At 40.4% G+C, this 14,801-nt stretch overlaps 1 protein-coding gene across 1 annotated transcript; it reads right to left on the reverse strand.

The window, feature by feature from the left end:
- Window positions 1-1,198: 1,198 nt before the first annotated feature.
- Window positions 1,199-3,136, reverse strand: LOC133287993 (uncharacterized). The gene has a single exon (XM_061485690.1). The coding sequence runs from the start codon at window positions 3,134-3,136 to the stop codon at window positions 1,199-1,201; it is 1,938 nt and encodes a 645-aa protein (XP_061341674.1).
- Window positions 3,137-14,801: the final 11,665 nt, after the last annotated feature.

Here is a 14,801-nt window from a genome sequence, read left to right on the forward strand (position 1 = left end):
GACGGCATTATAGTCCCTGGAACCCCAGATGCCGAGTCCGCTGATGAAGGAGAGGTCGGAACCGAATTTCGCGCCACTTCACCTCCTGCAGAAGAATGAAGGGGTTGGAATGCCGACCTTATTGTGTTGTTTTGATTACGGAGCCTTTGAGCTCCTTTTTTATTTTGTCAGAACATGATTGCCGCTTTAGTCCGGCTTTTTAAATTGTATGTCGCTAATTTCATTTTGCCGAGATCGTTGCTTCTTTTTTATTCACGCTTGAAGTGCTTAGTTCGTCAACAAAACTTTATTCCCTTTCGGTCAGGAAGCTCCTGAGGCTTCAATTTCCTAAGCAGAAGTCAATATGCATATACGACAGAAATTAATTAACTGCTTTACTTGCATTTCAATGAAATCTTTTGTACAAGGGCTGAGCTTAAGAGCTCATTTTATTTGCCTGAAAATAAATCTATCTACCGACTGAGCTTAATAACTCGTCTTATTGGTGTAGAAATAACTCTAACTATCAATCGAGCCTGACAGCTCGTTTTCTACTTCGAGCGTCGGGCCTAGACCCTAGCTGTAGTAGATCTTCAACTTGTCCGCGTTCCAAGTCCTTTTTACTGGTTTTTTGGAGATAGTTTCCAAGGTGTAGGCTCCCTTTCCTAGATCATTCTTGATCCTATAGGGGCCTTCCCAGTTTGCGGCAAGCTTTCCATCTTTCGCATTCTTGTTGCCTATGTCGGCTCTACGCAGTACCAAGTCGCCACCCTGAAACGACCGAGGTCTGACCTTTTTGTTGAACCTGGCCGTTATCAAACGCTTGGCCATCATGTTTTTGTATCTGGCGTTCTCCCTGCACTCGTCCAGCAGGTCGAGTTCTACAAGGAGTGCTTCCTTGTTTTGGCTTTCGGTTCCTTGCAGCCTCTGGTTCGTCCTCCAGGATGGCTCGCCGATTTCCACCGGGATCATGGCCTCGCACCCATATGTTAGCTTGAAGGGAGTTTCTCCCGTAGCAGACTGAACACTCGTCCTGTAACCCCATAGGACGAGGTGTAGCTGCTGAACCCAATTGCCTTTGGCCTGAAAAAGCCTTTTCTTCAGCCCATTGATGATCACCTTGTTGGCAGACTCGGCCTGTCCATTAGTTTGAGGGTGTTCGACTGATGCAAACCGGTGTGTGATTTTGAGGTCGGTCATCAACTCTTGGAACTTTTTGTCAGCAAACTGCGTTCCGTTGTCTGTTATTATCTCGGCAGGAAGCCCAAATCGGCTTATTAGGTTTCTCTGAAAGAATCTCCGTATCCTTGCCGAGGTAATGGTGGTGAGGGGTTCGGCCTCGATCCACTTGGTGAAGTAATCGACAGCTACTATCAGCCACTTGAGTTGACCCTCCGCTGCAGTGAAGGGTCCCAGTAGGTCCATCCCCCATTTGAAGAACGGCCACGGAGCCGTGATACTTTGCAGCTCTTCTGGGGGAGCACGGAGGATCAGCGCGTGCTTCTGACATTGTTCGCACTTTTTGACGTGCTCCTTCGCGTCTGCCTCCGTAATTGGCCAATAGTATCATGCCCTCAATGCCTTTCTGGCCAGCTTTTCCTCCCATGTGATCCCCGTTTATGCCCTCATGAATCTCGGCCAGCACGTATTCGACCTCGCTTCTGCCTAGGCACTTTAGCATGGGCGTGTAGAAACCCTTCTTGTAGAGTTGCCCTTCTATTATGGTGAAGCAGGCCGCATTCCTCACGAGTTTTCTGGCCTCTTGCGTTTCGTCTGGCTGGATTCCTTTTTCCAGGTAGGCCACTATGGGTCCTCTCCAATCCTCAGTCTCGGTAATCACCATCACACACGTCGGCTCCAAAATGCTCTGCTGTATCACGGTGCGATGATTTCCTGGGCCCTTTGAGCTGGCAAGTTTGGATAAGATGTCGGCCCGATTGTTTTCGTTCCGAGGTATGTATTGAATTATCACCTCGTCAAAATCGGCTAGCAGTTCCCTGACCTGGTGGAGATACTTCATCATGAGAGGACCCTTGGCTTGATATTTTCCCTCAACTTGTGAGGTAATCAGCTGCGAATCACTCATTATTTTGATTTTTCTGGCTCCATGCTCTCTTGCTTGTATGATTCCGGCAATAAATGCCTCGTATTCAGCCTGGTTATTAGAAGTCGGGAAGGCCAGGTGAAGTGAATGCTCGATGGACACTCCTTCCGGGGTCTCAATGATTACCCCGGCTCCGCTTCCTTTGGAGTTGGACGACCCATCCACGTGTATTGTCCAGAAATCATCATTTCCTTTTTCCTTTTCATTGGATGGGGTTAGCTCCAGGATGAAGTCGGCCAGCGCTTGGGACTTTATCGCCTGCCTGGGCTCATATGCAATGTCGAACTCTGAGAGTTCGACTGCCCAGTTTATCATTCTGCCAGCGAGGTCCGGTTTGTGGAGGACTTGCCTGATGGGCTGATTCGTACGCACAATAACTCGGTGACTCTGAAAGTAAGGTCGGAGCCTCCTCGCCGTGGTAAGTAGTGCGAATGCGACTTTCTCGAGCTTCTGGTAACGAAGCTCGGGCCCTTGCAAGGCCCGACCCACAAAGTAGATCGGCTGTTGTGATTTGTCATTTTCTCGTACCAAGGCGGCACTGACGGCCTCTTCCCCGACTGATAAGTATAAGATCAGCGTTTCCCCAGGTTCTGGTTTGGTCAGTACGGGAGGAGTGGCCAGGCAACTTTTAATATTTTCGAATGCGTTCTTGCATTCTTCTCCCCATCCGAATTCGGCTTCCTTTTTGAGAAGCTTGAAGAAAGGCAAAGCCTTTTCCGCCGATTTGGGCAAGAATCTGGTTAGGGCCGCAAGGCGTCCAGTGAGCTGTTGAATTTCTTTTTTACTTTCGGGCTGCTTCATTTCGAGCACGGCCCTACACTTGTCGGGGTTCACTTCTATTCCCCGGTTGGTAAGCATGAAGCCCAGGAACTTTCCAGCTGGTACCCCAAAAGCGCATTTCGCCGGGTTCAGCCTGATCCTGTGAGCTCTCAGCTGCTCAAAAGTTTCCCTGAGGTCGTTTATATGTGCAGACATTTGCAACGACTTAACTATCATGTCGTCGATGTATACCTCAAGGTTTCTTCCGATCTGCCCTTGAAAAACGCGGTTCATCATCCGCTGATATGTCGCCCCTGCATTTTTGAGACCGAAAGGCATGACTTTGTAACAAAAGTTTCCTTCTCGGTGATGAAGGCGGTTTTCTCATGGTCCTCGGGGTGTAGCGGAATTTGGTTGTACCCTGAGTACGCGTCCATAAACGATAACAGCTGAAATCCTGACGAATTGTCAACTAACTGGTCAATGCTTGGCATGGGGTATGAGTCTTTTGGGCAGACCTTATTGAGGTCGGTATAGTCCACACATATCCTCCATTTCCCACTTGGCTTTTTTACCATTACTACGTTGGACAGCCAGGTGGTATACTGTATTTCCCTCACGAATGCGGCTGCCAACAGCTCGTCGACGTGCTCATTTAATGCCTGACGTCGGTCTGTCCCTATCTTCCTCTTCTTTTGGGATACTGGCCGTGAACCGGGGTACATGGAGAGCTTGTGGCAGCAGAAGGTTGGATCAATTCCAGGTATTTCTGAAGCTTTCCACGCAAAAACGTCTCGGTTTTCTTTTAACAAAGAAACCAGCTCCTCTTTGAATTCCGTGCTTAGGTCTTTTCCCACCTTGGTGCGTCCTTCGCCGTCTTCTGAAATGTCGGCATCCTCCAATTCTCCTTGGGGTTCAGGACGAGGTGCCAAGAGCTCCTCCCTTACATCGAGCTCAACCAAGTTGACCTCTCTTCCGCACGTCTTCAGGGATTGGCCTTTGGTTCCTCCTTCTTTAAGCCGAGTTGGAGATGATGGATTTCCATGATGGACTCGTAGAGTCTCGTAGTAGCACTTTCTTGACTCTTCTTGATCGCCTCTTATGGTGACGACCTCGTTGTTCATCCCAGGCATTTTCAATGCTTGGTGTTTGGTGGAGATCAGCATATCCCATTCATGAATTGTGGGCCGACCTATAATTACGTTGTAGGAAGACGAGGTGTCCACTACAACGAAACGAACCCTACCAGATCGGAACGAATCCTTCGTGCCCAAGGTCAGTTTTAGGTCGATGTAGCCTTTTGGAGGGGACGTTGCTCCATTAAACCCGACCAGCTTAGTGATACATGGCTTCAAGTCCTTCTCGTCCAAGTTCATCCTCTGGAAAGCGTCCCAGAGAATGATGTCAGCTGAACTTCCGTGGTCAATAAAAATTCTTTTGACTCGGCAGTTGACTAGTACTCCGGTGATCACCAATCCGTCAGTGTGTCCGGGTACAACCCTCGCTAGTTCCTCCTGAGTGAAGAACAGTCTTGGGGGAGCCGGCTTGCCGTCCTTTTCTTTGAAAGTTGGCATGTCCCTTACCGACATGACCTCTTTTAGGTATCTTCTCCGGGCGTTGGCCGAGTCTCCTCCTCCTCCTAGGGCTCCACTTATCACGTTGCATTCGAACTCGGCTTCAGGAAAAGCGTCGTCCTTTTCATCGACCTCTTTGCCTTTGGAAGGTCGGTCCTTTCTTTGGTCCTTTCGATCCTCTCTCTTTGGGCTTCGACTTCGGCTTCGGCTACTTTGCTTGCGCTTATTATTTTTCTTGCCCTGTGTTCGGATGATATACTGCTTTAACTTTCCCTCCCTGACGTGTTTCTCAATTGCATCCCGGAGGTCCCAACAATCATCTGTGTAGTGACCGTTTTGGTCATGGAATGCGCAGTATTTGCTTTTATCTAACCCGAACTTGGCTCTGAGAGGTCGAGGTCTCTCGACGTTGCACATTTCGGTATGTGCTACCTCTTTCCATATCTTAGAACTAGCCATGCTTAAGGGTGTATAGTCATCATATCTCCTCCTTGGTGACCGGTCTTCCGACCTTTTATCACGAGTGTCCTTTGCTTTTTTAGATCCCTTCTGATCCCGATCTTTGTTGTTTTTCCTACTCGGGCTCCGACGAGTAGGGCTTCGTCCTCGTGATTCGACATAAACCTTTTGCATGTCCTCCACGTCAATGTATTTGTCCGACCTTCTCCTGAACCCCTCCAGATCGTTCACCGGGTTCTTATAGATGGATCTCGCCAATGGGGAATCGCCATCCAATCCCGGATGATTAAGTGGAGGTGCACTGCTTCAGTTAACCCGCGTACCCTGAGGGCGGCATCCTTGAATCGGTCGAGGTACTTCCTCAGCGATTCGTTCTCCTTCTGCCGGATTCTTCCTAAAGCATAGGCTTGCATCGGATGCACCCTGCTTGTTGCAAAGTTAAGTCAGAAGGTCCGAGCTAGGTCCTCAAACGAGTCGATTGAGTTCCTAGGGAGCCTGGTTATCCAAGTCATCGCTTGGCCAGTCAGCGTTGTCGCAAAGATCCTGGCCTTAATAGGTCCAGTGATCCCGTTGAATAGCATCTCGGTTTTAAAAGCCTCTAAATGGGCTTCTGGGTCTTGACTTCCGTCGTATGGAGGTATCCTGGTGCCTTTGAATCTCGGCGGAATGGCCAAGTTCATGAGCCTCTCCGTGAATGGGCTATCATTAGCCTCTTCATCCTCCAGATAATTTTCGTCCTGGTTGTCGTTCGGCCCACCACCATTTCGGTTGTTACCGAGGTTAAGGTTCTGCCCATTCTGGGCGTGCCCTTCGAGTGGGGCCGCGTTCAGTTGCCGCGGTCCTCCATCGCCAGAATTGTCGGGCCTTCTAGGTCGTTCTCCAACATTTTGATGCAGGAGGTCTTCAGCGTTCTGATGCTGGGTGCCTGCGGCGTTCTGAAGTACGCCTTCCGCATGTTGTTGGGGAGGTCGGTTGTTTGCGACCCCTCCGGTTCCCCTAGTCTGGCTTTCCGCGTTCAAAGTCCTCAGTTCAGCCTCCACCGTCGCCATCCTTTGTGCATCCATGCGCTGCTGGGTCAGAAATCTGTTTTCCATCTCTTGCAACCTTTGAAGGATTGCTCCCATGGCCATGTTTGTCACGTTTGGTGGCTCACTGTGTGGAGGCTGACGAACTGCCGCAACTGTTGCGTTCAGTTGGGGTCTGGGAGTCGGTCTTTGTGTGCCGACCTCGCCGACCTGTACCTCAACCAGCACCGGGTCTAGTTCCAATTGGGGCTGTTCCGACGCAGGTTGGTGTTGAGGCATGCCATAAGGCTGAGACTGTGGTTGACGCGGAGGCATTTGGGATGTTTCCGACGTCGAACGTGTGTTCGTCATCATGGGGTGGGAGTCGAAATTTACGGTTTCCCACAGACGGCGCCAATGTTCGGTCCTGGATAGACCGTATTGCTATACTGTAAGGTATGCGCTCAGAGATAGTGTATATCAAGTGTATACTAGGCTTACAGCCGATGTCCCAATCACTGCGCACAAGCAATAGGCTTATAGCCAAGGGGTGGGTGTGTGCACAGTGTGGGCAGAAGTAATAAATGAGTTCTGAAATCTTACCTAGGGTTCTTAGGCTCTTATTTATAGGATTACCTTCCCAGGATTGTGCCTCTGAAATCCCCCCATTGTAGCTGGATTCCCTCTTTCTGTTGGGGTGTGATCCTTATCTCATATCCTTTTAATTGTTTGAGGTTGTTGAGATGTAACTGATTCAATATCCCTCTGGATATTTTACTAGGTAGTTGGGATATGATATTCATATCCATAACAAAAGAGAATAAGTTCATTGTGATGATGCGTTAGAAAATTACAGAGAACTTCAACTGTCATGGCATTGAAATACCGCAATCTATATTCATGAAGTTAAAAGATATTTGCTAATCACTAAAAAAGAGGACATTGTAACGTAAAAAAGGAAGATACTGGGCATTCAATAGTCACAGAAAAAGGTACGCATAAGATTGTTTTGGTGTAACAAAGGGTTAGCGTTGTTGAGCGAATAGCCAAATCTCCAAGTGCCTTGAGAAAGTAAACGGGATTTGACTAGGGGCCTATAGATTCAAATTATGGATATAGGATTTGGGTAACTTGCACTCATTAAGTGGGTATGCGCTTAACAATGTACCATGATCGAATTCAGTGCATCCAGATTGCCACTAATAGGAAAAATCTAATCATTCTTCGTTATATAATAATATGTGCGCGTGTGTAGTGAGTTTCAGAGTTTGTTTAATTTTTTTTTTAAATTAGAAGCTATTTATAACTTAAAGTTAATAAAAAAGTTTAAAAAAAAGAATTAAAAGTTATTTGGTGATTACATAAAAAATTTAATTTAAAAATTAGTTAGAAGCACATATTTCAAGAAAATTCTATATAACTCTATCTCTATAGCTCTTCATTAAAAAAAAAACACAATTCAAAAAAAGTTGATAAAAGCTTTAAAAAAAGCTCATTCTAAAAGCTTTTGGCTTTTAGTTTTTTTCTTCATTATAAATAAAGCTTTTCATTACAAGAGCTTTTTATTTTAGCTTTTCATTATAAGAGTTGCTTTCAAAATTTATTTGGCTTAACTTTGATTTATAAGTATCATCTAATTTAAAAAATAAATGATCCAAACAATTACTTATACGAATTGTAACCTCTCCGGTCCAAAAAGGAACTGTATTTAAGTGTCCAACAAGCTCAGAAATGGATCTTCTAATATGAATAAAAACATGACATGGTCATGTAAGAAGATCACAATCATACAAAAGTAAATCAACGGTTATGATTTTATAACTACCTATTTTAATATATTTTCTCTCTCCTCCTTTATTACCATTGATCTACCTTTGTATGATTATGATTTTCCACATGACATAATCATGTGATTTTTCACATTAGAGAATCCAGATCCCCAACAGCTCATATTCAACTAATGTGATTAGATTGTGTATAGTATATAAAAAACTATACAAAATCTTAAAGATATAATATTGTTACTATCAAATAATGTTATTATCAATATTACTATTATATTTTAACCGTAGATTTTCATTAAGTAACAGTTATTATTTTCACAAATCAAACTCATTAATTAATTATTAATTCATAATAAATGATAATCGTTGATTTGCGAAAATTAACGGTTAAAATATAATAGTAACATTGGTGGCAATATTATTTGATATAACAATATCCTATCCCCAATCTTAATCCTAAAATTGTTTTATTATATATTTTAAAAAGCTATAAAAATAACAATGAAAACAGAGAGTGAGTGACATTGAGTTGGTTGAGATGTAATACAGTTTCCGGAAAAATGTCGACAATATGAATTGGGCAAAACAGTCCCCAGCAATTGTTTAAAATCCTGGCAACCAATAAGCCAACACTGAACACCACATCCTGGCCATTACACCCCAATGGTTAGGCTTGTGACTATTCGGCCCCAAATTTGGACCTGCTATATCATAAATTGTCAAGCCCATAGGTATTCTATTCTAGCAACATATAATAAAACCACTAGCGGGATTAAAAGTTGAAAACTTATAAAGGAGATTTTTTTTAGACTATCGAGTTCCGCAAAAAAACTCGATATTACTCTAACAAGCATGACATTGTAGACTCGAAGTTAACAAATATTATACAAAAATATAGGAAAGAAAAAATAATAATTTGTTCCATTCAAGATTATATCTTATCATTCATATTTAAGTTCTTAACGTTTTAAACATATGGCACCACATAATCAAAGATATTGTTCGTGTCATTGAATGTTACTTCTTCGGAGTATTGTTTTTATGTTAGTATAGTATCAGAAAAATAGAAAAATCAAGTGGCCATAGAAATGCAAGTACGAATGATCAAACTAAAAAAAGAAGAAAAATGCAACCAAGCTTTGAGCACACTTTGTCCCCAGATACAGTTATAAACCGCCCTTGATTAGTCTCCTACCACTCTGTTCAACCTTGAGTATTCTTTCAACACATGTAAATTATATTTTACCTTTAAGCGTATAACTAGTTTCTTGTGATGCTAAGTGTTCTATCCTAAAATCAAGATTTGGGTGTACCTGCTTTTGGACGGGGGGTTGAACGTGCTAGAAACTTCAAGTGCTGCAGCGGAGTAAGAGATGACCCAAAAGTACTATGATACTCAAGTTGGGATTTGTGTAAGAGCAATTACATTATGCGGAAGCGACTAGACCATTGCAGTTTGAATGTAAAGGATCATCACTGTTTACAATTACCTCTTGTAACACAGATTCGAGATGATGCTCCACGAACTAAAGTCCTTTGCGTCACAACACGAACTCACGAACTGACCTCTTTAGCGTTGCAGTACGAACAACCTCCTTGAAACTGGACTGTGGCAGATCTTCCAGACTATGTCTCAAGGGGAAATGGAAAGTGTGTGGGCACTCTCTCTCTTTTAGAGAGTTGGCCTTACCTCAGCCTCTGCAACCACCAAGTGAAGACTAGAGATCGAGGCTGATGATTATAAATGTAGAATATATATGGGTTCCAAGAAACCCTAGCCATAAGCAGAATGGACTTTAGGTTTCTTGGGCTCTTCTTACACACTAGACCCTGTCGGGTTTTTTTGAAAGAGCAAAATCCAACAATCTCCCACTTGCTCTTGAGTACAAACTTGAGCCAAAAGTCCAAATCCATGTATTCCACTAGTCGTCATCAACTGAAATTGTCTCATCCCGTTTCTTAAGCTAGCCTGGGGATCTACCATATGTTATTAATCAAAGCTCTTGATAATCAACGAATGATTATCTAATTCGGTGCTATTCCACTAAATGCCTGAACTTGAACTCCAAGATTAATAACACTTATAACACGAATATGCATCGCCCCTTTGTAGAATGTCTATAATTGATTGACAAGTTTTCTGTAACTCAATCAATTATTTATTTCCTTGACTATGATAGTTTCTCTAATGGATTACATACACTGGCTAGTGTCTTCAATATCCAAGTACCGAAACATATCAAGGGGACATATCCTACAAATTCTATGTTGTTTATCTCATAAATACCGATAATCAAATAATCTCACTTTCAAAATACCGAGTTATTGGTCGTCAATAGATCGAACCTCACCCATTGGTAAATCAAAGAATGAAAACTATTTGATTACCTATTTATAAGAAACTCAGGATTATGAGCAATTACATAACTATAGCTAACTGGAGATTTGACACCTTATGACAGAAAAACAACCTTGATCAATCTCTCCTTGATCCTTTCAATGTGAATGTTAATTCACACCAATATTTTACAATGACTCGGACAAAACCATTTCATAAAATATTGCGGCCTAAATAAAGTGCCCAACTTTATTTAATAGCTGTGAACCTATTCATCAATTGTGAGAACCTATGATCATGTCCTCCATGAACGTATCGATATGATCATATACTCCACAATTGATCTGGACCTTGATGTTTGTAAATAGTGCGCAAAATAAATAAATAAAACCTTATTTATGAAATTCAGAAAATGATTTCATTGTTTCATTGTCTTACTCCAAGAGCACAATGAAACCAATAACTCCCACTCGCTTAATCCAAGTCTGGGATCCTCCTAAGACCCAAAGAAGTAACATGCCCCTTGAACACAAGTTCAGGCAAACTCTTAGTAACTAGGTCTACAAGATCCACCTCTAATCCTATCCTTGTTGAGTATAGGGATGTAAATGAGTCAGGCTGACTCAGCCCAGCCTATGGTCCGGCCTACATTGAGCCCAGCCCAGGCCCGACCTTTCAGAAAAGTATAGTAGGCTTAGGCTTATAAAAAAGCTTTTTTAACAAATAGGCCATAGGCCAATTTTGTCAAGCCCGGCCTACATCCTTGTAGGCTGGCCTATTTAATTTATTAAAATAAAATAATAAAATAATATTTATTTTATGTGGCAAAGACGCAAAGTACCAGATACCAATATCTCTTACTTTTTGTGCTATTTTATTTTATGAAAGGAAAACTTGTCTAATGTCTCCAAATTTTACATGCTGTTGCAGCTTAATACCATGGAGTAATGGGTACCTTGCTGGATTATGATGTTACTGATGAAGATCTTTCAATAATACTCTTCTTTCCCTTATCTTGATGGTGGTTTAAAATTTTTTGGATGAATGACATTCTCTTGTAGACTTTATTTCAACATTCGGTAATTGTATTTTTCTTATTTTCTTCATTTCTTTGACTCTATTCCTCTATGATATACATTCTAGAGCTGGGGTATTATGTTCACTCTTGTTTGTCATTTTATATTTCTAAAGAGAATTATTTGTACATGCATGAATGAAACTTTCTTTGCTCTATACAATTATTTTTTTCTTAGTATCTACAGTGGGAGGCCTACAAGGCCTGTAGGCCATGTCAGGCTTTCTTCTTTTTAAAAATGGGTCGGGCATGGCCTACAAATAAAGCCTTTAATAGGCCAGATAGGCTGAATTTTTTTTGACGTAGGCTTGGGCCAAAAAGGCCAAAGCCCAGCCCAGCCCATTTACACCCCTAGTTGAGTAAAACTTATAGCTTGAGGTTGATTTTCTTGAGTCAATATCCACTTGAAATAACTGAATTATTTAAAACTCAGCTTTTCAAGATTCCCACTAGAATATACCAGCATATAATCTCTCGTTCTCCAAAGATACTTAAGTACATGCTTAACAATAATTTAGTGTTCCTCTAGGTCCAGAATGGTATCGTCTCACTACTCCCACTGTGTGACAGATGTCTGGTTTAACACCCAACATGGTATGCATAAGACTACTTTTTGCCAAAGCATAAGGTATCCTCCTCATGCATTCTTCCTTCTTAGAAGTCTATAGTTACTCCTTAGGAAGATGAATTCCAAATCTGAGAATTATAATTCTTCTCTTAGAATTCTCATGTTGAATTTTGGCAAGAGTTTTGTCAAAGTAAGTAGCCTGAGGTGATGCTAACAACTTATTCTTCCGGTCCCATAAGAGTTTTATACCAAGAATATAATTGGCTTCCCAATTACTTTCATACCAAAACAGAAGAACCATTCATATAATGAAGTACTCACCACCTCTTCTAGCTTGAACACTAATTGGTCCACATACATTAGTATGCACCAGTTCTAGTTAAATATTTGCGCAAATCCCTTTGACCTTGTAAGATTGCTTATCCATTTTACCTTCCAAATAGGATTTACATGTAGCTTTTAGTTCAAAGACTATGGAACTTTTAATCCCTTTTTTAACTAAAACATGTTTCCTACTTGAGGTAATGTGACTCAATCACAAAGGCCAAGTTATGTTTCATTTGAAACTTTTATTTCTTTGGTGAATGTTCTTGTTCATCATCCTTTCCATTCAACATAATAAATTGAGGGGGTATAAGACATAGGTAATAAAGACTATTTAAACAATATGCCAGAACAAACAAGATAAAGATGAACTTCAAAATGTAACTGAGGAATCAATTGCATTGTCATACCATGTTTTAACCAAAACAACTAACAATAATTAAATTCCTCTTGAAATTCGAAACAAATAAACAGTCACCTAAAACCATAGTCTTTTAAATAACTTGTCCTACTGCAAATGTAGACACAAGTTCCCATTTTCGAGCTTAAAATATCTATCTCCACTGCTGACAGGTATGCCATGTTTGAACTACTGCAAAGAGTAACAAAAATAACCAGTGATTCCTGAATCAATGATTTATTCACTGATCAGGCCTTAATATGCCTATGTCTGGTTCTTTTCATCACCTCTAGAAAAAAATTTCTTTCAATGTACCTTCAGTCTGCACTTGAAGCACTTGCCTTGCGGCTTCTTCATAGAAACTGGTTTGACAACTGATAACCAAGTTATTTTGTTCTTGTTACCACCCTTGGGTTTTCCCTTGGATTTAACAAGACTTTTAGCAAAACTTGCGTTGACTGTATTCTGTCTAGCAGAGCTGCTAGACATAGCAAACATGTCATTAAGATTTTGAAGCATCTCTACTCCACTCTTAACCATGTACATTTTCTTATGCAAGTGTTTGGAAAGACTGACAAGAACATAATAACGAACTACTATATTTGTCCTTTTCCAATCTGAGTATTGCGTCTTTGTTTCCTTAGATGTATCCTCTGCAGGTTGCTATGGCCCTTGTACTGTCAGGACAAATTTTAGCTTCATGTTTTAGAACAATATCAAAAATGTATTTTCCACTTAGTTGGTAACATCTAGAGGTTTTTGACTCAAAATCATTTCTAAGATATTTTTTGAAAAATCTATAAAGCACACAATTACCTATGAAGCACCGACACTTCGAAAACCCTGACGTGTCATGTCCGACACTCTCGGACACTTGGACACTCCCCGATACTCCAACACGCGTTATAAAAAATCAAAAAAAGGTTCAAAGATTACGTTACGTTGAGTTTTTAGTTCCAACTATTAGATTCGTTTGATTGCGATTATCATTTTATTGAGTTTAATATAAATATTTGAGATATCTTATGTTTCTTTGCAAAATTTATGAATATTATAAGTTTAAATTCATTTTTTTGTTAAATTATTGAATATTAAATATAATATACACTACATAAATTAAAATATTATTTAATATCAAAACGTGTCCTAACGTGTCGAAATCTAACATTTTTTAGAATTAACGTGTCGGAGTGTCGTGTCGTATCGTGTGACGTGTCCCGTGTCGATATCGGTGCTACATAAACAATTACATACAAATAATGCAATAAACAAACGAAGTGCAAGTAGATTCTCATAACTACTCTTGTTTATTGTTAACAATCCTTTAGTTTATCTTTACAAGGTTTACGTCGGGCAAGTCGCTTGTAAAAACTAAAATTGTTATTTGGGTCGTCGATGCCATTATCAGAGCCTCGCCGGGAGGGTTAATAAATTTACCAAATTTGAATGTAATTAACCATTTTTTAATTTTAAAATTATCTTTAGTATCCAAATATTACCGACGACGGACCGTACAATACTTACTAAAATTTTGAAATTATTAAGGTCCAATCAAATATAATCCGATCATGCTTATCTGTCGGGGCTTCACATGACCATTTTATTAATGGACCCACAAATGGAGCCCTCATGTTTTAAAATTAAATACTTAATTTAAAACCTTCACCAATTCAATATTTTTATTTGAGAATTTTTATAAGCTCTGTTCAATTCAGTTTTTAATTTCAAAATTATCTTTAATAACTTAGTATTGTCGACGTTGGGTCGTACAATACTTTATTAAAATTTTGAAATTATTAAGGCCCAATAAAATCCTATCATGCTTATTCGTTAGAGCCTCACGTGATTATTTATTGATAGGCCCACAATGCGCTTGGAGGTTAAATTAATTTCTTAATTTAAATCTCCTCCCATAATTATTTAGGTCCAATATAATAAAATACAATTATGCTTATCTGATGGGACTTCGCATGATTATTTTATTAATGGTCATATAATGCGCTTGAAGGTTAAATTAATTTCTTAATTTAAATCTCCTCCCATTCAAAATAAGAAATTTTCCAATTTCCAAGAATTCTTTAAATGAGAGTAACCTATGTTTGATTTCAAAAACTATGTAAGTAAGAGTGCTGATGAACGTGCATCACTTAGCTTATCTGAATTTTGAAATCATTAAGGTCCTAAAATCTGGTTATGATAGGTAGTGTGCTCTTCACACAATCATGATATATGATTGTGGTATGTAGCGCGTGTTTAACACATGATCATTTTAGAAGATCCACAAATTACTCGTAAAATAGACTATTCTCTTAGAAAATTTTCTTAATTATTTTTCGAGATTTAAATCACCCAAGTAACTAATTTCATTATTAATCTAGATTTCAACAATCATAATAATAATTATTTATTAGGATAATTTGAAATCAAAATAAT

This window comes from Gastrolobium bilobum, unplaced genomic scaffold, assembly GCF_033153095.1.
Source record: "Gastrolobium bilobum isolate Gb01-03AN ecotype WA unplaced genomic scaffold, APGP_CSIRO_Gbil_v1 utg55347, whole genome shotgun sequence".
Lineage (NCBI taxonomy): Eukaryota > Viridiplantae > Streptophyta > Magnoliopsida > Fabales > Fabaceae > Gastrolobium > Gastrolobium bilobum.

Bases quoted from the DNA above. Each gene is read 5' to 3' on its own strand.
- LOC133287993 (XM_061485690.1), bottom strand. From the start codon at position 3,136: ATGAACCGCGTTTTTCAAGGGCAGATCGGAAGAAACCTTGAGGTATAC.